Genomic DNA, 26475 nt, shown 5'->3' on the forward strand with positions numbered 1-26475 from the left:
GCATTTAGTTATTTCCTTCCTTCAGTTTAGATGCCCCTCTCCTCAGGGAGTCTCCTGAGGTTTATTTTGTAGGGTTTAGTATATTGTAACTCAGTTCCCCATTCTGAAAGACAACTGATCATCTGATATCCACTGCAGCTGCAATACAAAACACAACTTTATTACTGTTTTCAATCATTTCGATTTGTGTGTGTGTGTGTACATATATAACATAAATGAATTTAAGCTGGTTAGGGACAAAAGTATGATTTTCACAAGTAGAAAGCAACTGTTGGAATATAACTTACTAATAAGCAGCAACCTCTTAACAGTATTAGTGGCCTTAAGCTTTTCCCAAAGTTATTTAATTCCTAATTAAGTCCCTAGCTCTGACAGGTGGGAAGCTACTTCATTTGTATGATTTTGCTTTTTCATTTTAGACATATGGAGTTGACTCTAATAGATATTTCTCTATTTTTGTAATATAGTAAATTGTATCCTGTATATACATGCAAATGGCATGCATAGGCATGCATATTCATCAACCGAAGGGTTTCTATGGAAGAGTTTTGATATAATGGCTTTCTGTCTGGCTCCTCTCAATAATATTATATAGTCTTTTCTCATCTTTGTTATTTAGTAGAAGCATGACTACACATAGGCAAGATAGCTTAAGATTTAACTTTCATGACTAACACATGAAGGACAGGAAGTCAAGATATGCACTTGGAGAAATTTTATTTTTCAAAATCCTTAATTTAGTAGGAAATTGAATGAAAGGTGTTCCCTGAGGCCATCACACCTTATCAGTCAACAGCCATGGTCACATGTCATTTAAGCCATGGTAAATAGTTGATATAAACATGTTCCAAATAATCAGATTGCAGTTGTCTCCTCCCTCTAAGCCACACAGTTTCAAAATCGTCTATCAGGTTTAGTAAGTATGTTGTATGCTAAGTGCAGGAATGAGATAGGCAAGACAGAAACCATTTCACAAGCTAGGGAAAACCACTATGTCAAACTAGATCAGGTGTGTTCCAAAGACCTTTAAGAGAATGGCTAAGTATCTGCAAGTCAGAAAATCAGGAGAAGAAACCTAGAATTTAAACAGTGGAACATGAACCTATATGTAGAATTTAACTTTTGCTTCACTCTTGTCTGGTGTGAAGAGATTAATATTGCTGAGTCATGTCCATAAGCCTTCTGATGAGTAAACCAATTCCTGAATAAGGAGTTAAGTGTCCAGACATCCAAGATTTACAGTATTGACTGGTGTGAAGCTTATGGCTAGCGCAATGCAGAATTAGAGGGTGCATGATGAAGAGGCAGCAGATGCAAGTAGACACATTTACGACACATTCACATTTATTGTGTGGCTTAGCTTGATACCCAAATGAAGTATTTTGTAGTTCATATAACTAAAATAAATATGAATACAAGCCTATTTTGCCAGACTTTCAATTGTTAATGTTATATTTAGGTTTATTGTATTTTGTTTTATTTTGAACTTAATTTTTGTTAACAGCCTTGTGTACTCATTGTATGTAACTATTTCAGAAAACCTTTTCATGAGATATAGACAGGGGACTTAAATAACAGAATCTAGGTTTTGTGCACACAACATTTCAGGTTCAGCATCAAGGATCCTGACTGAAAGGATTAGAAGTATTTGTAGTGCTAGAAAATACTCTGCTCTGTAGTTTCTAGAAATCTGCTGTCTGAGTGACCCCCTCCCCAGCTTTGAGCCCAGATAATGATAACCTACAACTCCCATCCTTCCCTGGCAGCTTGGCAATTCATATAAAGCAGCTTTGCCAATAAAGTAGCTCATGGCTTGTAGGTGAATGTTCTATGCAGAAGTCATTATTACAGGAATAGTTCTGCTTGACAAGACAGGTTCCTAAGTTCAACTACGTTCCATAAGCAATTATTTCCTGCAAAATATTCATAATTACATCTACAGCTAAAAATAAATATTGGGAAAGGCAAATTTGGTATTTCATAGAATAATCCTTTTTTCTTTCATTATTGCATTTTTCTCAGCTCGACCTTACCAAACGAATAGAAGATCAGGGCCCGTTAGATGTGATCATACATAAACTGACAGATGTCCTAATTGAAGCTGACCAAAATGACAGCCAGTCATTGGAGTTGGTTCACAGGTTCCAGGTGAGTAATATTTATCATATGCAATTATCAGCTGCGTTAACTCTTCAATCCCTTGCCCTTCTGCAAACAATTCTTTTAGTCCACAATTGAAAATTGCCTAAAAATATTTGCTGTAAAGAAGCAGAATACGGAACTTGCTCTTGGCCTTCCTTCATGGTCAACAAACTACGACAACTGAATCTTCCTCATCCCCATAACACACTGACAAACTTCATATTGCCTTAGGTTAAAAAACACACCTCTCAAAAACAATGAAAAAGTGTGGCATGAATAAATAAAATAAACATGTGAAGAGGTGCAAATCACACATAGAAGAGTACTGAATTATAATTTTGTCAATAGCACTGTTAAATAGAGGAAATGCCTTGATCAAATGGTTTTGTTCAAGTTTCAGATGGGGGGAATGTATTTTCTTCAAGCAAAAATATGTATTATGTGCAACAAAACATACTACCAAAATCCACCTTCCCGTGTAACTTGTAGCATTATTTATGTTGTTAATATCCCTGGCTAGCAACTATGGCAAAATGTATAATCTGAAGGATGTCTCAATGTAAGGAAAATATCACTGTCTGAAGAGGCACAATGTTGGCAGTGACCAGGAAAGCTTTCTTTCAGCTCAGGTATATTCATCTAGAGCCAAAACTGATCTTAATTAAGCTAAACAGCTCAAAGATATGGCTGCTTAGATGTATATGGAGTCAGAGACTCTTAATACATAACCACAACACAATTTTATATCAATTGAATTGATTATCAATTTGAATTGCTTGTTTGTCTTAAAACCTTACCAGTTTGGAACTTGTTACCTAAATATCCACCTTCATTTATATGACATTGCAGATACATTAATTTCTTCTTCAGAAGCCCTGTTAATGTGTCTGCTGGTAAAATCTATCACACAAGGAACAAAATTGTCTTGATCCAACAGTTATGAAACTCAATTGTAGTTGATTTAACTTAACTCCTTATATAAACAACTTTAAGAAGGCCTTGAACACTTCTTGCTTCACTGCTGTCATTTCTTAAGGGTTTAAGTGGCATTTGTGAGTCACAGAATTTTTATCTTATAATTTCTGATATATCTAACATATCTTATCTCACTCTTCTTATATGGACTTTAGTCCTTGGCTCTGAAACATTAGGGTGATATTATGAGGGCTTGGCTTTAAAAGTACATTGAATAAATAAAATATAAAATGAGTAGTTCTTCCTTTAAGTCTAACAGTAATAATCATTATGTTATAGTGCCTAAGCAAAAGAAAAATTAACTAGGCCAGGCAGTTAAAAGCATGAGTTACTTATCTTTAAATGCAAAATGCACGTATGACTAGTTTCTTGTATTTCTTTTAAGAGATACAGTTCGTACAAATAATTTCTGACCTAGATTGAAAATGACTGCTTTGGCAAATTTTATATTGCTGACACTTCTTCTTTTTGGACCATACTGTGGAGACACACTTCAAGGTGAAATGTACTTAAATGAGAAACTATTCCAAATAATATCCACAATTGGATAATCTTTACCTTTAAAGTGGATATTTTGAATTGATGCTTGTTTCAAATTGCTTGCTTTTAGTTTTGGAAGATTAGCACATTCAATAGGTGAGCTTGAAATAAGCTCTTAGTTCTTAGGTATTAAGATGAGGACAGTATTTAAATGAAGCAAATAATGGACGATTCTTATATAGTGATTGTAGTCTATTATCAGATTTCATGGGAATTAAGTCAGTAAAATTGTTATTCGTAGAGATAATTCTGTTTTGATTTTCAAAATGGTTTTCTCTGTGCCATTATGTGACATGCTTAGGTGTGCCCTGGGCTCATTATTAATAAATTAAATTATATTTTGATTATTTCATATGAATTAATAAAATAGTGCTTCCATCCTATTTTTTAAGACTTGGCACCAACAATGTTCTAAAAATCCCCATTGGGCTTGGGGATCCCAAGGAAAGGTGGAGCCTGTTAAATGGCTACCCTGTATGTAGTTAGACTGCACTCTCCTCTGTTTTTTTGTTACAATACTGTATTTTTTAAATGTAACTTTTAATTGTTTTTTAATTGATTTTAATGGTGGAAGACTATGATTGTTAGTTGTGTTTTAACTGTGTACACTGCCTAGAGTCACATGCAAATGAGATGGGCAACCATATAAATTTAATAAATACATTAAATAAATAAAAGTTTCACACCTTGTATTACATATATTAAGCCTTGTAGAAAATTGGTGACCTGGCTCTATATGCATACAGTTGTATACGTGCATTTTGTTTTTGTTTATGTTAGTTCCAAATATCTTCTTATGCTTTTGTAGCGGGCACAAAGAACAGGTTTACCTCCAACCCAAGTGCTTTCCTGGAACACACCTTCCCCATATCAAAGGATGGTTGCCATTCTCTCCTATAAGATAATAAAATCCTGTGATTGAGATTACTGTTATCATGCCTCTTCTGCCCTTATGCTAGGGTATGCTGCTTTTTACTAACATTCTTACATAGTTCATTTTATTTCTTTTAGTCAGTAACATGTTGATTAAGTGCTTTTATTATACAGGTAGTCCTCGGTTAATGACTGCCCTGTTTAGCGACCTTTGAATTTAATGACGGTACTGAAAAAGTAGGTTTACGACTGGTCCTTGAACTTATGATGGTTACAGCATTCCCACAGTCACGTGATTGCAATTCAAGCACTTGGTAACTGGCATGCATTTACGACGGTTGCAGTGTCCCATGGTCACATGATCACCATTAGTGAGCATTACAGCCAGCTTCCAGCAAGCAAAGTCAATGGAAAGCTGGCAGTAATTTGCAACTTGTGGTCATGTGACATCATGCTTAACGACTGCAAGTGATTCGCTTAATGACCACAGCAAATTAACATGGTAAGCTGGGCACATTTACGTGATGTTTCACTTAATGACTGCGCCACTTAGTGATGGAGCTGCTGGTCCCAATTGCAGTCGTTAAATGAGAACTACCTGTACTTTTGATTTAGCATTGAAATCAATCTCTCTCTCTCTCTCTCTCTCTCTCACACACACACACACGCACACACACACACACATTTTCCATGTGCTCACATGCATGTTCTTCATCCTGATGGAGATTATGTTACCAAGCTGATTATTATAACTTACACTGCACCAGATTTTGCAGCTAAGCATCCCAGATTCTGTTACAGGAATAATTAAGGTGATAACAAGCCAGTGTATATACATCTGGTTCCTCTACATAATTCAAGATCCAACGACCAAATTGGATAGCTTTGGCAACTGTTGGAAGGGAGAAAAGAATACAGGGATGGTGAACACAGAGAAAAGGTGATATTCGGTTACAAGAAAAAAATTGTATACAGATTATGATTTTCAATTATTGTTCATATTGTTAATAGTTAATAGATTTAAAAAGTCGTTAATTTTTAAGAAATATTCTCAGACAATCATTGCCTGTCCTCAGTTTTGGGGAGGCACAAGAGGAGGAATTCTTTCTCCTGTTACCGGACACTTCTGGAGGTTAGCCAATAGTAGAACCCATACAACTGAATTTTTATTATAATTATTATTTATATATCAAACATAGTAACCCATACATTACATAATGGTTATGTAAAAGGAAAAACCCTGCCAACAAATATGTGGTTTACTATAAAAAGGCAAGGGAATAAGGAAGGGGACTTGAAAAGGAGAGGTAGCTATTAGAGATAGGAGGTTGGCAGAAGTGATTTTCTGAGAAAAAGGACAGAGAGACCATACAGGCATGAAACAGAGGAAGTAACTGAAGTTTAACTAAGAAGACAGTACTGGAATGAAGTAAACAAGTAGTCAAATAAGAAATTAGATGAGAGGAAGTGAAGAAGTTTAATTCTGAAAAAGAAGGAACTTAAATGGGATTAGACAAAGTATTGGAAGCATGGAAACAGAATGTGAAAGGATGAGAGAAAAATGCAAATGGCAGTGAAAAAACTGTTAAAGCCTTTCTTAAAAGTAAAGGGCACTTGCTCCCCCCTCAACAAAGATATTTCAAGGTGTAACCAACAAATGGAGGAGGGAGGAGCATGTTATTTAGGTTAAGAGGAAAAAGAGAGGTTTGGAATCAATTTTGCATTATTTACTGGTTATTTTCACAGGTAACTCATTCAGATTTCTGGAGAATGCCTGAAATGTCTTGTTTACAAGCAGTTGCCGGTACAGTCTGCTTGATTGCTCCCGCTTGGCTGCAGGTACTGATGGTGGACAAAGCCAAGCAAGAGCAGATGAGGAGCTTCTGTGACCACACTGCTTACAACAATAAACAAGGATTCCTACAATTCTCGTAACATTTTTTTGTAAACCCAATAGATAAAGGGACATCTGTTCAAAAAATAGAGAAGATGAGATGTTATTAGAAAGGAAACATAGAGAAGGATCAGGAAAAACAAAACGAAAAGGCACATTATTCACATAAATGTGGTAATGTTAAAATAATGAATTATAGGATGGATAGGAAGGATATAAAAAGAAGGGGATCACATTTATCCCTGAAGAGTTCCCATACAAAAGGGAGGAAATCTTAGCATTAATAGAAAGAAGATAAGTCTAGAATAAGGAAGGCACATGTCCACCAACATTTAAAGAGTTCTGGAAGAAGAACCAAAACAATACATTATGTAAAATGAAAGCTACATTCTATGTACTTGAATGCTTTTATGTTACAGAAGGGTCTTTTACAGACACCACATAATTCACATAGATGTTTTTATGAAGGACATAAATTTTCAGGTAATCTTAGTTTTTCTTTAACTTCTTCCTCATCCTTGTTTCTTCAGCTCGCTAGACATTGTCCAACAATTTGCAAAAAGCTGTAAAAAATATTAAGGTGGCTGATGAGTTTCCTTGGATGCTTTTTTCAGGAAAAAATGGGCAAAGACAAGAAAAAGGGGAGTTCATCAGTGAATGTTTTCCTTGGGTCTGCTTTTATCTCCATAAGGAACAAGTCATTAGTTGCTGGTGTTTTAATTTAAACACTAAGGATTCTGTATTCCATTTCAAATATGACTGCAAGCTTGTGTGGCAGCCAACCCATTTCATTACAGAATGCAGCTCTCACCATATTCTTGGATATTCCCTAGAATATACTCTGTGTGTAGTCTGTAAAATGCTTTTAGTTCAATGCCCAGTTCTTTAAGCATTATTGATTTTGCCATTGCTTCAAATATACATTGCCCAGAGCTACAGCTACATCTGTTCACTTGCTGCTCAGGCCATATATTTGTGCTCTATGCTCCTTTTGCTCAAATGTTCTGACATAATTGCCTTGTGTTTAATTTGTTCTGAAGGTTATTGGTCACATTGATTGGAGAAGTGCTAGAAAAGGGCTTGAAAGTATTTGTAACAACAATGCTATATTTATTTTACTTTAGCAAGTAAAGTAAGAATGAGGTATAAGAATGAGCTTTGCCTATGTAAATGTAAAAAAAATTATACTTATTTGTGTCAGATGCAAAAATTTGTTTTAGGATTTCTTTTAAATAGAGTGAAAGTATTGATAATCAGAATGCATATATTATGATAAAGATAATTTAGAAATACCTTTTTTCTGAGAGTACAAGTTCATAAATATGTACAATTAAATATTTAGGGGTGAAGTTTTGTGTTCATTGTAAAACAATGTGTGAATAAATAGAAAAATAGTATGGAAAGTGCATAGATTAGAAAGAAATAGAATTACCACTCCTTTTAAGTGGTGGAAGATGCTGGGTGGCATCATAAATGTTGGAATTTGCTTTAGATATAGAATAGTTAATATATATCTGTGACCATTACTAATAAGGTCTCTTGTCTTAAAGCAGTTGTAATTTATCTGCCTGTTAACCTGCATTCCATATGTCCCTTTTTTCATATAGGACCATATATTGTTTGACTTTTAATATGAACTGGAATTAGAAGCCATATAACCTTTGCAAGCAGCCCCCATCTCCACCAGCCAAAAAAAAGAAAGAAAGAAAATGAGAGGTTCTGAAAGGATACCCAGATACCAAGTTTAGAGTTGAAACATTTTGTTGTCAGAATGACTCTTTATATAAATGCATTTACTTAAAGAACTTACTCCCAAGGCCTGGCCCCATGGAACACACCAACCTGCTGCCTGCCTGGCCAGCCAATCAGGAGCTAGTCATGTCATGAAGCCGGATCCCTGCCAAAAACCTCTGGAATCCCAGATACTTTCTGGAGAAAGTGGGTGGGGACTTGCCCCCAAATGGTGATTATGCCTCAATGGGATGCTGCCAGAACTACAATATCCCTGGGTTAAACATGTTGTGGGAACAGTGTCTACAAGTCATAATGAACTCATTGACTTAAGCTTTTAAGAACTAAACAAAATTAACTGTTTGTGTTCTTTAGTCAGGAGTTGAGCCTAATATGACTTCAGATAAGAGTACTAATGAAAACAATGCTTAGAAATATTATAATTTCCATATCCTAAATGGACTTCTTTATTTGTCAGTATCCACACACTTATATATACTTGAATACATTTATAGATACTTATATCATAAATGCTCCTATCTTTATTTCAATGGAGGTATCTTTAAAGGTCCTCCTCCTCCTCCTCCTCCTCCTCCTTATTATTATTATTATTATTATTATTATTATTATTATTATTATAATAATAATAAAAAGGCTTGGTGACCATACATAGCATTGTATCCATCTTTACTTCACCAACTTCCTTTTCATCTCTTCTCCTCCCTCTTCCAGTGGACATCCCAGAAATAGAGGGCAGATAAGTAAAAATAGCTGCCATTTCTTCTCACTATAACCCACCTGAGGAGCAGTCCAGTTCCATGCATTCCAGATTTTCTGAGTACTGGCATTAGAATCAATCCTTCAAATATCTCTCAAGGGAAGGGACATCAAGTCCACAGAGAGCCATGGAACCTTACTGGTTGAATTTAGGCTAGTCACCATCTCTTAGCCCAAGCTACCTAACAGGGTAATTGTGTTTTTCAGTTAATACAGGTAGTCCTCAGGTTATGATGGCAATTGGGACCGGGATTGTCATCACTAAGCGATGCGGTCATAAACCATGACCTCATGTGACTGCATCGCTTAGCGACACCAATCCTGGCAGTCCCAGTTGCTGTCGTAACCCCAAGATGTGCAGGTCGAGGCAGGAGTCCCAGGTAAGGAGTGCAGGGCAGGCTGGGAGAGGGCCAGCATGGGCTGCACACAAGTCAGGGAGGCTGGGGGAAGGCTGGTGCAGGCCACGGGTAGGCGGGAGAAAAAGCAGGAGCGACTTACCAGACTGACTTGTGACCATACCTATTGACTTGGCTTGTGGGAAGCCAGCAGGGAAGGTCATAAATGGTGATCACGTAACCGTAGCTCCTTGCAACATCATAATAGTGAGCCAGCCACCTGAGTGGCCAGATCACAATCACGTGACCATGGGGGTGCTGTGACTGCTGGAACTTCAAGGACTGGTTGTACACCCATTTTTTTTGGCACCACCGTAACCTTGAATGCTTGCTGAATGAATGGATGTAAGCCGAGGTCTACGTGTAATGTAATAGCATGCTTCCCAATAACAGCTGTTGAGAACAAAGAGGGAGAAACATCTGTTGATTTTCACATCCTTATTATAAGGTTCTCATGTATGTCCAATTGGAATACTGTAGTGCATTAAGCAGAATGCTGATGGGTCTTTGGTCCATTGTTAGACCTCTTAACATTTTTCAGAAAAAGTCTTCAAAGAAGACATCTATATCAGTGCTGTATGTTATGCTGAGTCAAGGTTGCCCAGTATGTGATACAACCTTCACAAACCTGTAGATTCCAGCTGTATCTGGCCTACTGAAATCTCAGCACATCTGAATGATACTTAGTTGGTAAAGGCTGCTAAGCTAGTTGCAAGCAAAAAAAAATTGAAAAAAAGAGATCCTTGAGCGTGTACTGTATATACTCATGGATAAGCCATCCACAGATAAGCCGACCCTCAAATTTTTAACCAAATTACCATGAAAAATGTGCCACCCAGGGATAAGCCAACCCACATTTTTCATGATATTTTAGTTAAAAATTCTAGGGTCAGGTTATACGCAAGTATATACAGGAAATACAGGTACTTTTAAAAAGTATTATTGAATATACTTGTGGATAAGCTAAACCCAATTTTGGGCTGAATTTTGGCACCTAAAATTGTCAGCACCTAAAATTATCTGTTTATCAACTTAGTATTATCTTCTATACTAGGGTTTTTCTCCATGTAGAGGGAAATATTGGGAGCAATCCAGAATTTAATTGTGGAAGCAGAAGAAGGGATTCTTTAGCTTTATTTGTGGCAGGAAAGTTAATGATTCTGGGTATTCTCAGATCGGGGTACTGGTTATCAAAATAAAACAATATGCAGTCTTAACGCATTTTAAAGCTGTAAATCTATGTCATATATGGTAGAGGTTGTCAAATTGTTCCAGCAAAATGCTGCTCTTGGAGCAGTATATCCATAATGTCAGACAGGCAGTCACTAAAGATAACTTGCTTGGAGCTAGCAGTCTTCCCCTGTGGCACATTACTACAGGAGAAGTTTGAATATGTTCTTGGACATGATCCAAATTAGGCAAAGCTTCACCAAGTATCCCCTCCCGAAAGGGGGGAATTAAGTATATATCCTAGAATACCTTTAAAAAACTTTTCAAATATTTAGGGATTATTTTGAAAGGTATTAAAACTGGAAAGGGTTTGGTGAAGAAACTTAAAGACCATCTTCTTTGATTGCCACTGAAAGTTGAAAAAGAACTCATGTTGAACAAAGTATAATTGACTTTTTACACTCACTCAAATATATGTGTCCCCCCTCAAAATTAGTAAGAAAGTAGATGCTGAAATGAGGACAGAGCAATACATTGTTAGGTACTGAATCTCTCAGATCATCATCTGAGCTTGAAGTCAAATGCACCAACAAAGAGGACGTAGTTTGTGAAGACTACACAGGTCAGAAATGGGACACCAATTAGGGAACAAGGAATTGGCCTGTGAAAAAAAAGAAAAAAATATGACTGGAGAGGCCCATTGAGCAAAAATTTGATAACACTTTGAAGAGCAGACCTAAACCACCAAAGTACAAACTATCAATATAGTTGATAATATAATTAATGGTTTGATTCTTGCAGTTTCTTGTAGTATGTGCAGTTGTTTGCATATACTACTTTCACTAGTATCTTGTCAAGCCCCTTACAGCAACCCACACCAAGGAAGCAAGATTTTCACAGAGTCTCATTAAGCAGGCTTAATGCCAAGAAGAAGGGATGAGATAACAGAATCTTGGAAACCAAATGAGAAAACTCATTTATTAGGGAATATGTTAAGATGGGGTCTCTGGGAGCTGTTTGAATTTCTTCCTCATCGATTCTGCAACTGATGGGCTGAGGCCTTTGTAAGAGAGAACATTGAAATGTCCATCTGTTCCTCATTTACCATGTTTGGAACAACACCCTTTTCTTAGATTTGGAGAATACCATTACACATCGCTTCTGCAAACTGAAGCTCTCATAGTCTTGGTAAAAGGGACTACTGTGCACCCTATACAACCTCCAAAGCTAAATGTTGTGGTATTGGGAGCCCTCCCTGATCACACTACTGAATTTTGGTGATTCAGTTGCTAAAAATGGTGCCATTTCCTGCCCTATTGAGATAGAAAAATGGTGCACAAAATTGTAATATAAGCCCTAAAGTAGACAACACAATCTTTTTTTAAAATCCAAAACAGAAAAAGGGAACATTCCAAGCACATTCAGATGGGATGAAACATCCCTTCCTCTGCACCTTCACTGTTACATCCCTCAGGCCACTCAAATAGTGTTAAGGGCAGCTCCCAATCACCAAAAAGTAGCAAAAAAGGAAGAGATGTTTTTGCTTGTTTTGCCCTACTCTGCTATTCTAGGAAGTCTGCCTAGAATTCCACTTTCGGAAGAATTCTTTTGAAAACTCTAGATCTATATTTTCCTTCTATTACTTGCTTTTTGTAGATGACGAACTAGCAATTAGTTTCCTGTTCACCAAATGAGATTTCACAATATGGAGTTTAATGTAGCCTTTGCTATAAATCATTGCCCTAAAATGATCCATTATTAGGATTAAGATTACTGTTCCTCTATAATATTTGTTTCCCATGTGAAAATAACTGAGCTGTCTCCCAAGAGACATAGTCATTAACAAACTGCATAAGGTGATAGGTATTCCTCATCAGTCTTGCTCCTTGGGCCTAACTAAAATAGAGATACAGAGATGGAGAAATCCAGGGTCAAGCTAAAAATATGTGATGCCTTAATATAGCCATTTTAGTTTGCTGTTGCTCAAGGGGGCATTTTCCTTGCTTGCATTTTAAAAGTTGCATATTTCCTTTGATGACATGGTCACACAACCCTTCATTTATTGCCAAAGCCTGGAAAAATACTATGTCTAGAAGTAATTCCCCCTCTTTCCCCTGGATATGTAGGAAACTAAAGCAAGCTTGTTCCTAATAGAACAATGCCATTGTAATTAGTTTTGCTTTGTAGTTAAAACTGGAGTTGTATAGCCTTATTCTTTGGAATTGACTTTCTGCCCTCTCGTATTCAATATGATAACTCAAAGTGGAAGACAGGAAACTTTTTAACTCTTTCTAAAGTAGTACATGTTTCTGCTTAATTTCTTCACATTATCTGTTTCAAAGTTAAAGAAAATTATTTCTGCATCCAGGAATTGATCCTGTTTACTTATGAACTGTTTCAGCTCATTCTTTTAAGGGAGTTACTGAGCAACCTCTTTCAAAATTAAAAGGCATCAAATTTTATGTTATCAGTGCTAAGTCCCTATTTATGCTTCTGTGAAAATACTAGGAAATTAGAAAGATGACTAGCCTTTGCTCAAATTGATGCTGTCCAGGTATTTTCAATTTCAGCTCCCATAGTTCCAAAACATTAGGGAAAGATGAACTGGACTAATAATGTCTAGTCAGAAATGTCTTTACATATTTAGTAAACCAGGGATGAGTAATGTTTTATGGGGCAGGAGCCACACCTGAATTTCTTAACTTATTAGTGAGTCACAATAGATCTGGTGACACAGTGATTTTCAGCCTGTTTTTCATAATTTCTGAATCTGGAGGGAAGGGGAAGGGTGACAATGGAAATGTTTCCTCTACCAGAGACCTTGCATTGTCATTCCTATCTTTATTTCTGTTTTTTTGTTGTTCTTGAAAATCACCAAGCCTAATTTTGGTGGCATGATCTCATGTCTTTTGGGATGCTACATGTAGACTGCAGGTTGCTTATCCCCCTGTTAAATTATATATGGTTCATCTGCTGCACATGTGTGCAAATCCCTGTTTTGTGGCATGTGTTAATGCAAACAAAATGCCTCTTTTTGAAATGGTAAAGGTTGTATTTCCTTGTCTGTACAAGCAGAGACAGTGATTCTATTAGGGCTGCCACCAAAGAAGCTGTACAAATACATATACTTGTACATTCTGACAGCTGGAGACTACTTTCAAATTGGCCACACTGGCCTTGCAAAGGCCATGATGGCTGCTTTAACATTTAAGGACAAATGTTTCACCAACACACTTTGCAAAGCTCCTCTTTCAGATGCTCTGTATAGTCCTATTTACATGCAGAACTGGCTTTATATTCATTGTCATTGCATCACAAAAAGAGAGTTTAATTAGTAGAATATCTGTTGCGTATATACATACATGCCTGTATACATAAATACAAATATATCTATCATGCTGTTCCCTTTCAAGATAAAGAAAGTTATGGGGAGAGCAGAAATGGAGAGAAAAATCATAAGCTGACAAAATTAAAGCATGAGATAAACAGAAAAGGAAATATAACTAAATGTAGCTTATACAATCATTATTCACTATATTTCTCAATAGTTTGATATCCCTATTAATCATTCTTGCTTTTGTTATGTCCATACACTGCTTTGTACAGTACCTTTTGTTCTTTAAACTTCTCTCTTATCTCTTTTTGAGGGTCTTATCAGCTCCTTCTTGGTCTTCCTCTTCCACTCTACCCATTCACTCCTTCATATATTTGTTTTGTGATTTGATCCTCATTCATTCTCTATGACCAAGCCACCTCAATGTATTTCTTTCACATTGGTCATTCATTTTTTATTCAATCCACATTCATTCAGGATCTATTCATTCCTATCCATATCTTTTCTAGTTTTAAGATACACATTTCTTAATTACCCTATTCCTGCTGCATCCGGCTTACTTTTATATTTCTGCAAACATACCCAACTTTAACTTCTGTAAAACAAAGTGGGAAGAGTCACTGGGAGTCAGGCAGCGTATACATTTAATAAATATTATTATTTATAATTTAATAAATTAATATTAGCCATTCTTGCTTTTTTCAACAAATGTTCATTCCTTGCAACAAACCATGTTGCCCACTATTTTTCTACCAGTATTTGCACAACTTACAATTTCTCTATCCATTTTTCCACCTTTAATAAATATTTTACCAATATACCTGAATTAATCTATTTGCTCTAGTTTTTGCCATTTATACTTAACTTGCATTTGTACACTCTATTTTCCTTGTCAGTCACAACTATCTTGTTATCTGTAAATTGATTTTCAGATCTATATTCCTTGTTGCATTATACAGTCTATCTAGTTGGATGTTCAGCCAACAACACAGCATCAATTCCATACAAAAGCACTTGTACTTCACATTCTTAACCAGCACACTTCTAATGTCACTACAAGCATAAACAACATAAACATCATACAACCTTATTTCACTTCCTGCTCAGTATCGAACCATTAGCTAAGAGTTCCATTTGTTCTCATGTCTGCTCTATCTTCATCATACTCCACTCTTACTGCATTTAGCCTTCAACTCCATTTTCATTGAAAGCATTTCATAAATGAAACCTATTCACTTTGTTATATGCATTCCCTTAATCAGCAAATGTATAAGAAACGTTATTTCCCACATTCATACATTTCTCATGAAACGCCAAAGAACAAAACTCTGCCAAACTGCACAAATTTTGTTCATAGTCACCTCACATATTCTTTCAAACAAAAATTTGCCACAAGCTTCTTAGGCATACGTAATAAACTAATGCTCCTGTAATTTTTGCATTCACTCTTGCTATTTTTTTCCAGATATAATAACAGCAATCTTCCAATTGTCAGGCAGAGACACAGTCTTCACACACATTGAACAAATCACACAGCTTCTCCATAAGCAAACATGTCTGTATTTCAACATTTCTCTGGTTATACCATCTACACCTGGCAGTCTTATAATTGTTCAACATTCTCACAGTATTTATTACTTCCTTTTCATCATTTTTTTCTCGGACACTAACATTTATAGCACTCCTGCTCTTCAATGTATCATTATCATTACAAAAGCTCCCAGAGTCCCCCATTGGGGGGAGATGGACAGGGAGAAATTTCATACATACATACATACATACATACATACATACATACATACATACATACATACTCCTTTCAGCATTCCCTCACTTCAGTTTCATCCTGAATCATTTCATTGCAATCTGCAAAAGGTTGTTTTGGATCTGGATGAAGAAGCCTAAGCAATTATTTCCATCAAAATTGCTTTTTTTCCTTGGCCTATTTTAATCTTTTTTCCTTATTTGGTTTGCCTAGATTCTTTGCAGTTATCTTTTGCTGTACCTACATATTGTATCAGTGGCACCTACCCATCCAGTAAGAACTGGAAAAGAGGACTTTCTTCAAGTTCTGACCCCTCAGGGTGTCATCATCATGGATCATGGGGACAGACCTTCTCTGTCATTGCCCCACTTCTCTGGAACAGCATACCTCCAGAACATCCCATTCTGCTACAATTTCAGAAGGCCATTAAGATGTGGCTCTTCAAGAGGGCTTTTTAAGTATATGAGCTGGTCAGTCCTGAAGAAGAAGAATGCTGGTAGCAGTGTTTGTGGGTTTGTTATATCTTTGTTACAGTTTGTAATATTTTGTTCTATTTTGTTATTGTGTGCGTGTTTTTTTTAATCTGTATACTGGATTTGGAGTTACAAGTTGCTCAGAGTAATTTTTAATTGGAGCAGCAGATAAGTCTTAGTAAACAATAAACAATCACCAGTCTGTGGATTCCTACTTTCATATGCACTTACAGCTTAGATGACACCAGAATATTTTATCTGAAAAATAATGGCCTTTCAGGTTATAGTAAGGTTTCCACAGAAAAAGACCTATAGATGGACTTACTTGGACATACAAGTTACATTTTAAAAAGGAGAGATGAATTGTTCATTCTCTTTTGCATTATATGTTTTTAAAAGCAAAATTATGGAAACCTCTTCTTCATTAAGATTACTGTCACTCTTCTTTGGCATGCAGTTCTGAAGATTCATGAATGAAGAAAATCCTTGTTGATTTTCTCTGAGCTTTTTAACATGTCTTAATAAATACCTGCCTTGAAATCCAAGTAAAGGTTCATTTCCCCAAATATCTTTGTTTCTTTTTGTTTAGATTGTATGGTGTTAAAACATTAAGAGAAGGAATACACACACAGTAGTTAGGCTAGATTGATACTATTATCCTTTTAAAAGTTTTAACATGTAGTTGCATATAAATATAATCTGTATCCTTGATATTCTGGCATAAATAGCACTAAACAGATTGAACGCAGAAATAAAATAATTGAAGATTTAGAATTGATTTGCGTTTTGGAGTCAGGAGTTTATTAGTGGGCTTTTTACTTATTGAAGAGTTTTTAAAAGATTTTTGGATTTGCTTTTTAAAATATAGATCCAGATTAATCAGATTAAAAATGTGACATATTGGTAACTCTATTGAGCTTCAGATATTGTGTAAGTAGCCACATCTTATATACTGTCTAAGTCTTTAGGCATAAGGTTAGCAGAATTATCACTTAAGTCTTTTTATTCAGGCATGAGTCTAACTTCACAGATGTTAATTAATGGTGCCATTACCATCAAGATCTCATAATTGTTCTGTACAGCTGTATGAATGGTCAATTTAAGAAGGTTTAGATGGTCCAGTATTCTGTTCTCTCAGTGTCCAGTCGTGTACTTCTGGGAAACTCACAATCACAACATAAATGTACTAGCCAACACTTGTGGATCCAGTAGCTGGTATTTAGTGTTCGACTGACTTGGGAAGTGTTCTATATAGCCATCATGATTAGTAGCTATAGAAAAACTTGTAAATTATTTTAAATCTAGCAGTACCTATGGCCCAGGGTAACCTGGGTGTTTCTGCTCCTATTATGTTTGTGTTCAGTAAAATAAAAGTTTCACCAAAAGTTCAAATAAGGCTTTTTAGCATATTATTTATTGTTAAGACAATTTTGTATACCAAACATAGGAGGAATGAGAGAGATTGCAAATCAGGTGTCCCAGCCTAGTGTCTTCCAATTGTTTGGGTCAACAGCTGCATACCATCTTTAGTGAGAATTCCAGGAGTCATCCAACATGTTTATAGGTATTAAATACATAGTCTGTATCCCTTTAATTTTGGGATATGGCTGAGAATCACAGCCTCTGTTACTTAAACCATTGCTGTGATACTACTTGAAATTCAGTTATTGTTAATAGCAGGTATGCTGAACTGGAAGTATCTTCCCATCATGTATTAAGTTTCCAGCAGTAATTCTTCTCAGAAGAATATCATATACCATGTCTTCATTTCCCTAGGAGTATATTGATGCTCATCCTGAAACTATCATTCTGGATCCTCTTCCTGCTATCAGGACATTACTGGACCGATCAAAGTCTTACGAACTTATTAGACAGATAGAGCTGTATATGAAAGGTAAGTCTCTAATGTTTTTATTTGGAGACTAAAAACTAGTTGTGGGTTGGTGAAAATTAGACTTTTTACATTTGTGTGTGCACACGGATAAATACAGTCCTATTAAACGAAATTGTTTATCACCCTATCACCAAAATAATAATAATAATGATAAGGGGGAGGAGAAGGAGAAGGAGAAGGAGGAGAAGAAAGCAGCTATGCCAGAGGTTCAACCCTAGTGGATGGGTCTCATCAGAGGAGGCAGACAAAGAGTGCCTCTCCCATAAGCAATATGGTGAGACTTAATTTACAGAAACCTATACTGGATCAGTTGTCATCCTGATCAACAAGGACCAAACTAGTTCTAGTTCCTGGAAATCTGCTGACAACTGGGCTACAGGACTCAGGACTGTTGGCTGAGCAACCAGGGCCAGCAGCTGCAGAACTACTGGAAGAAAAGTTACTTACCTGTCGCAGATATATGAAGACTGAAAACAAAGAAATAATTATCTACTACAAATCAAGTCCAACGAGAAGAGGATATCTGAAAAGAATGCACCAGTTCGGGAAACAACATCCAGAATAAAAATAACAGAACAGAGGCTAGCAGATCAATGTTGATTTATAATATGAAATAAAGTATTCACAGAAGTAGAATTGGAAGAATTGCAAAGGTCTACCCAGGACAAAGAAATCGAAACCTTGCCAGAAGTAGCTCAGACTGTAGAGGCAAACCAGGGGGAGTTGGCAGCTGAGGAAGCCAGCATAGCTATTGAATTATTTTCATTCTCAAACCAAGCACCTTCTCTGCCTTCTCCACAGAAAGAACAAAGCCGTCTAATGAAAAAACAAGAGGAATTGAAATAAAGAATAACCAAGCATCTAGAATAGCGCAAAAACAACAGAATAAAGTTGCCTGCATTGAAGCTTGTTACAACGAAACAGCTAGCACAAATATTAAAATATGCCAATACTGTAATATCAAATATAAGTATCAGCTCACTGTAAGAAACAAACCAACTAGCGTACAGCACGGGTGCAGTTATAACTGAATACCTTGGATGCAAAATCAACAAACAAGAAAAAAAGCCAAACAGTGTACCACCAAAATGGAAGATCAGGTTGGAAAATAAGATCAGCATGCTAAGATCAGATGCAAGCAGACTAGAACAGATGAAAGAAAAGAAGCTGAAGAACAAGAAGGCCAAAGAATAACTGATCAAGAAATATCACCTAGAAACATGGAAGATCAAGGAAGCACTGGAAATAATAAAGCAGCAAAAAACAGCCATAGCCAAGAAGATCAGCATATAAGAAGCTTGAATTGCAAACTAATCAGAAACGTTTCTACCAATCCATCAATGGAGAGACTGCAGTGAACCAGTCAACACCTGCCAAAGAAGAAACAATGCAGCCACGGCTATGGGACAACCCACAGAAATACAAGAATGCAGCTTGGATAAAGGAGGTGGATAAGAATAAAAAGCTGAAATGAAAGAACTTGTAATAATAGCAGAAATGGTGGAGAAAAGGCAAGGAAGATCAAGAATTGATCAGCACCAGGTGAAGATGAACTGCATGGTTTTTGGTTGAAACATCTGACTGCTCTGCACCCACTCATTGCCAAGCAGTTTAACAACATTCTTCAAGGAGGTGAAATTGAAGATTGGTTAACATCTGGCAAAACCTACCCGATAATGAAAAATCCAACAAAAGGTAATTGCACCAGGCAATTACAGGCCAGTTACTTGCTTACCAGCAACTTTCAAATTGCTAGCTGGTGTGGTAGCTGATGCAGTCCAACAGCATCTAGTTGAAAACAAGCTCTTTCCACCTGAGCAGAAAGGAAACTGCCCAAACAGCAGAGGAACAAAAGATCAGCTCCTAATTGACAAGATGATTTTGGAAAACTGGAAGAAAACGAAGACCAACCCAAATGTAGCTTGGATTGATTACAAGAAGGCATTTGACTCCCTGCCACATGATTGGATAAATCAAGCTCCTAGAAATAACAAGAGTCAGTAGAAACATCAGAAGCTTTGTGCACAGATCAATGGCACAATGGAAGAGGAGTTGCTGGTCAGCGGTGATCGACTGGAAGAGATTAATATCAAGATAGGAATCTTTCAAGGAGACTCACTATCACCACTACTGTTTCTTTGTCATTGCATTGATTCCTCTGTCAACAATACTGAACAAGTCAGGCCATGGCTATCAAACATCAAAAATATCTGCCAGGCTATCCCACCTCCTTTACCTGGACAATCTGAAGCTGTATGGAAAAACACCATTTGAAACAGAATCACTACTCAACACTGTCTGATTATACAGCCAACATGTTACAGTGGAGTTTGGAGTGAACAAATGTGCCACCATTACCATCAACAAGGGAAAAATAGTGAAAACTGAAGGAAATAAGATGCCCTATGGAAATAACATCAAGAATCTGGATGAAGATCACTACAAATACCTGGACATCCTTCAAGCACATTGAAGTCAAGAAGAAGGTTAGTAGTGAATACATCATGAGAGTGAAGAAGATCTTAAAGTCTAAACTCAGTGGAGGAAACAACTCAAGGCAATGACACCTGGACAATTCCAGTCATTAGATACACAGCTGGAAATAGTGGACTGGACTCAAGCTGAATTAGAAGCCCTGGATAGGAAGACCAGAAAAATAATGACAATGAATCACGCCCTTCATTCATGCAGCAAAGTTGACAGACTCTACTTACCAAGGAGCATAGGTGGGCATGGAATGTTGCAAGTACATCAGACAGTTGAAGAAGAAAAAAGGACATTGGAAGAATTTCTGAAGGACAGTGAAAAAGATGCACTCAAACTAGTACACTGTGAAGGCTTAATGAATACTGTAGAGACCAAACTGGCCTACAAGAAAGTCCAAGAACAAATGTATACAAAGCCAGAATTGAGAAGACAGCAACAGAGAGCAAATGCCGCTTCTGCAAAGAAGCTGAAGAAACAGTGGACCACTTAGCTGCTGCAAGATCACACAGATAGACTGCAGACAACGGCATGACAAAGTAGCAACAGTGGTGCATTGGAATATCTGCAAGAAATGCCATTTGCCTGCAAGCAAGAACTGGTGGGACCACAAAACAGACAACATAATAGAAAATGAAGAAGCTAAAGTGCTCTGGCACTTTAGAATTCAAACAGACAAGCACCTGCCACATAACACCCCAGACTTAACAATTATTGATAAAGACAAAAAAAGTCTGGATGGTGGACATTGCAATATCAGAAGACAACAGAATAGAAGAGAAAGAACTGAAGAAAATCACAAAGACCTGCAAAAGTAGAATGTCTCTGGCAAAAGAAAGCAAAGATAGTATCAATAGTAATAGGTGCCTTGGGTGCAATCCCCAAACATCTGGAGCACCACCTGAACACCATCAGCATTGATAAAATCACCATCAGTCAACTGCAAAAGGCAGCTTTACTTGGAACAGCTTACATCCTGTGACAATACCTTTAACACCATCCAACCATCAAACAACATCTGCCTATCCCAGATCCTTGGGAAGGGTTTGATAGGTGGCTAAAAATGCCAAATCCAGTCTAAACATCTGGCTGACTGTGTGACCATCCATCATAATAATAATTTATTCACAGCTATAAGGCCAGATACAGTAAACTATCCAATAGTAGAACTGTTACATATATATAACGGAAAAACAATGAGTATAATAAGATCTAAAGATAAATAAGAACATGTATAATAATTTTTTTTTAAAAAAATAGTATTATAAAACCCCTAATACAACTTTGTTCAATCCTGGTCTGTTAGGTCTACAATTCCCAGAGTGCCTAATCAGCATGGTGTTTGACAGCTTTAATGTAGTAGATATTTTTGAAATACAGGAACATCTTTGATTAGAAAGATAATTAATTTACACTTTTAAATGTTATAATCTTGCATATTTATTGTATGGGTAAACTTAGTCATCTAATTTTAGAAATATATTCACAATGTTAATAATTAGAATTAGTTTTTAACTTCTTTAAAGAAGAATTAGAGAACAGGTGTGCTGGCAGTCTGGTGTTATGTGTATTCATGAATTGGAAGATGAATGACTAAGATAGCACTGCTTTTGAGATAAAGGGAAAGCAGCACAATGAGTTAATTTAAAACTTTTAAAATCTTCTAAGATGAGTTTTAATAGGAATAGACTCTGTGCCACATCAGATTTCTGTCTATCTCATTAGTAGAAATCAACAAAACAGTCTGCATAGTTTCGTATGTGTTCAGTCCTAAGCTGGTATCATTCTGTTTTCTGCATTTTTTAAAATAATGAAAAATGATATTTTTGAATACATTTTCCTATTTCCATATGTATTTATTACTGACAATATGTGTTCTATCATGTATTTTTAAGGCCAAAACTACATTGAAAAACTCAGTGCAGGGATGAGGAACATGTGGCTCCCATGATGTTGCTGCACTACAGCAGAGAACCTCTTACAATATATAAGCTATGGCTATGCTGGCTGGGGCTGATGAAAATTGTAGTTCAGCAACACTTGGAGAAATACAAGTTTCTCATGTCTCCTTTACTAAAGCTCTAGTTTTCATGGAAACCTGGTTCTTTGGAAGTAAGGAGATAATGCTCTAGAAAACTTGTGGATTCCTGAAACTGTTATGTCTATGTTACATTTAAAATTTAAACTGCAGAGAATAGGTGAGCTGTGAAGAGGATGGGAGAATGCATCCCTTAAAGTCAGCTTAGGATATAGTCTACCAGTGACTTTACCTAGTCACTTGTTAAATCACTGGAGTATATGCAAAGGTTAATGAATTGAATTGTTCAAGTACACAAATATTTCAGTTGATGATGATACTGTTATCATTTTGTCTGTTGTCTTACCTTATCTTTTTAGCTGTTTTCTGAGACTTTGAGAACTGTAATATGGATGCAGTGTGTAAATATGAGCTTTTCTTGTTGTTTTTACAATAAAAAACAAATTTAATACAAAAGCTGCTCTTCAGTTTAATTTTATATTTTATGGCATATGCTCTCTTCTACTTGCTAATCACTGGCTTTCTCAAACAGTGATTAAAACATTTTAAAATGAGAGTTTAAAAACATTTCACACTCTCTTCCCTGTGTCTATTTCTTAAACATGGGAAACACATTGGGTATTATTGGCTAGCTCATATTACTATACACTTCCCCAACTATCAACTTCCTTTTATATTTTTCCAAGCAATTTGCTGTTATCAAAGCCAGAATAAATATTTGCAGAAAATGTGTATTTTTATACAGCTGTTGCTTTGCAGGGGAGTTTGTGATAAGTTGAGCATGAAGAGTACATGTATGTAACATTAATATATATTTGCCTCATCCAATTTATAATTGATGTTTTGCAAATATGTACAATCATCTCTGTTTCTTAAAATAAATATGTAACAGATAACGGGGGGGGGGGGACCTTAACATGTTTGTATTTTATGAAAGTGGAGTATGTTGAAATCTATGCCACATTCAAAATACTTGTGATTATGTTGAAGATTATATTCTTTGGAATGTGGCTACTGTAGAAACAAGCTGTCACAAGAATTCTTTTCCACCTGCCAAAACACAATCTTAAAAATTGTACTGTGTGATTAAAGAGCTAAAGCCTCTAACTGCAGGGTATTACTTGGTTCTTTTATATCATAATCTCTGGTTCAATTTAACATTCTTTCCTGCCATTTCTAAAGCACATGCACGCACACACATCCCTCTGCCAAGTAATGATTAAATGCATCCACCAAAAGATAATTAACTTGTAACAGCTGTATGCAAAGTTAACATTAGGATGTTTAAGTCTTGACATTGCTAATTTTTGTGGTATGATGGTTGCTTATGGTAGGTTGTTGTCACTGAGTAATTCATGCACATAATACCTAGACTAATCTAAGGCAACAGAAGGCACTTCAGTCAAGTTATTCAGCCTTGCAAAACTGGAAACAAGTCACTGCTCAAAGAGAGAAAAAGAAATATGGAAATGTGATATGTTTAAATCATGGGCAGACCCCTTTTTGGTGGTTGTGGGCCATCTGTAACATACTCAGGAGAGAGATTGGGGAACAGTAGTGATAAACATTGGGTGGGGCTGTGTCTCCCACATTGATAAATATGGGAGTTTTTGTTTTTGTTTTTGAAAGAGAGAAACACTATGGTTTTAATGTGTTTTCTACCTCAGACTGCTAGGTAACTGTGGCACTCATGCTACTGAAATTCAGCAACACAGTTGGAGGGAGGATTCTAGGGTTTCAGGAAAAAAAAAGAATTTGCAGCTACATGCAGCACTGTAGCTGGGGGTTACCTTTTTAAGTAGACATTCCTGTTCTATTGGCTTACACTTTAAATTAAGACAGTGACAATTAAGACAGTATCTGGAAATGGAAAAGTACAGAAAGCAGATCCTATGGGGAAAGTTCAAGGAGAAGGTTGAGTCATGAGTTTGCTTTTCGGCAATTATGCTTCTGCATGCCAGAAATAAGGTTTCAATACAGGATTCAAATATGGCACTTTCAACAGAAAACTATCTTATCCTGAATCTGACCATTTGGTCTAATATTGTCAACATTTGTTGTTTGTTTTACAATATTTGTACATTGGAATTCTTACCACTTTACAAAATGAAAGGAGGGGGAGAGCTAAATAAACCTCTGGGAGAAGCATGTTCCAGAGCAAGGGGCCCACAGTAGAGAAAGTCTGCTGCCTATCCCATGTCCCATGTACCTCTTAAATTTTGCTTCTTGTAATGTTCATACTGGACAGGCAGATTCAATTTTGGCTAGGCAGAGCCTAGTGTAGTTCAGTACTATGCTGTGGAGGGCATTGTAGGTGATAACCAGCACTTTGAATTGGGCCCAGAAGCCAACCAGTAACCTTAAAATTGATTGATGGTACTAAATAAAACAGAGAGATCTAATAAGATCAAGAGGGGCACACTTTCCCCTTTTAGGTCCTGATGAAAGTCATCAACTAGACTGACTGGTGCCATTTCCATCCCATGACCAGGCCTGAATCCAAACCAGCAGAAAAACAGTTAATTGTTTTTTTCTAGGGCCTTCTGTAGATGAATCCCTATGATCTTCTCAACAATTTTCTCTGAAAAGGAAAGGTTGGAGAAAGGGAAAAGGAGAACCTCAAGAGAAGGTACACAACCACCTTTTTCAAAGCAGGGGACATTACTCTTTCCCACAAAGGAACTCAAATGGGATGTGAGCAGATAGGTGATCAACACACCTCTTTGGGAGTAATGTCACCTGCTTTGAAGAATCTAGCCTGTAGGTGGCAGAGTGCATACTGTAATACAGAAGAGCCTACTTCTTCAGGCACTACACTCACAACAGAACCCCAGATACCACAAGATGCTGCATCACTGTGTCCAACTGGCATCCAACCCAGAGCAGATAAGAATGATTCTATCCACAGCAAACCCATAAAATTCATCCAATGAGCCTGCAAGTGCTTTGCTCCACCCATTTTCTTTAAAAGTGTCCTGGAATTTTGAGCAGAGCCATCAGGTGGAGTCTGTAGATACCATAAGTGTGGACGCTAACTTATATTTTACCACTGTAAACACTATGATGTACGCTTCAGGTTCTATCAGTGCTTGTTCAGATCTATTTTTGGTTTTCCACCATCATATCTCTAGGAAGATACTTTCAATTCCTTCATTTTCTCCTTGCAATGAGCAGTCTCTTCCATCTCTCTAACCATCTCTGAATTCTAGAAATGAATCAGGCATGAGAAGTACTGAACATCAAATTCTCAAGGAAACCCCCAAGTATCCTCTAGAATCCCTCTAAAGCCATTAAATACCTGTGGCTGATCATTTTAAAGGGCCCACACAAAGGTCCAGGGTGTCTGCAATCCACAGTCTGACAGGGAAGTGATTTGACCATGACAAAGAACAAATGTCAATGTCCTCTATCTTCAGATCCTGTCTAGTCTGCTCTGAAGTAAAGATCTGGTCCAGTGTGTGCCCACTCACCTGTGTTGGGGATACAGTTATTTGTGACAAGCTCCTTGCAACATTAATATACCAGGAATTTTATCTGTGACTTTTTACATTCAATATATATTGTTTCGAAGTTGTACTCTTCTTTGTCCAGTCATAAACTGTAGAGTTAGAATTAACTTGACTGTACAGATGCCAGCATCAAATTTCCAGAGACCAACTCCCAACTCTTGCTTTGATATCCATTTTTTTTACAAATCTATTGTAAAAGTATGTTAAATTACTTTACAGACAAGTTTGTGTATGTTTCCTATATCCTAGTTCCTCCATCTTTCCTACTTCTTTTCCTTTCTCACCTTGTCTGCACCAATGCTCAATTAATAAAGGCTTTTTATTTGAATGATAAACTCCAAAATTAGAATTTTTAACATGGAATCTTAATCCTTTAGTTCAATCTTTAATAGCCATGCTGTCTAAGAATTACTGAAATCTTATACATTCAGCATTTATAGAAATGCTGAACTGGCTGTTTGGAGTTCAGCCTGATTAGATC

General features: G+C 36.6%; 1 protein-coding gene across 2 annotated transcripts in view; it reads left to right on the forward strand.

The window, feature by feature from the left end:
- The window catches only part of ITPK1 (inositol-tetrakisphosphate 1-kinase), a 134284-nt gene that overhangs the window by 72383 nt on the left and 35426 nt on the right, over positions 1-26475 (forward strand). For both annotated transcript variants that reach the window (XM_088145221.1, XM_088145222.1), the window contains exons 3-4: positions 2023-2148; positions 17846-17963. In XM_088145221.1, the coding sequence (XP_088001347.1) occupies positions 2023-2148; positions 17846-17963 (244 nt within the window). The remainder of the gene's footprint in view (positions 1-2022; positions 2149-17845; positions 17964-26475) is intronic.

This window comes from Python bivittatus, unplaced genomic scaffold (assembly GCF_059951505.1).
Source record: "Python bivittatus isolate LINGU-HERP-01145 unplaced genomic scaffold, Pbiv_v1 ctg000480_np1212, whole genome shotgun sequence".
Taxonomy (NCBI): Eukaryota; Metazoa; Chordata; class Lepidosauria; order Squamata; family Pythonidae; genus Python; species Python bivittatus.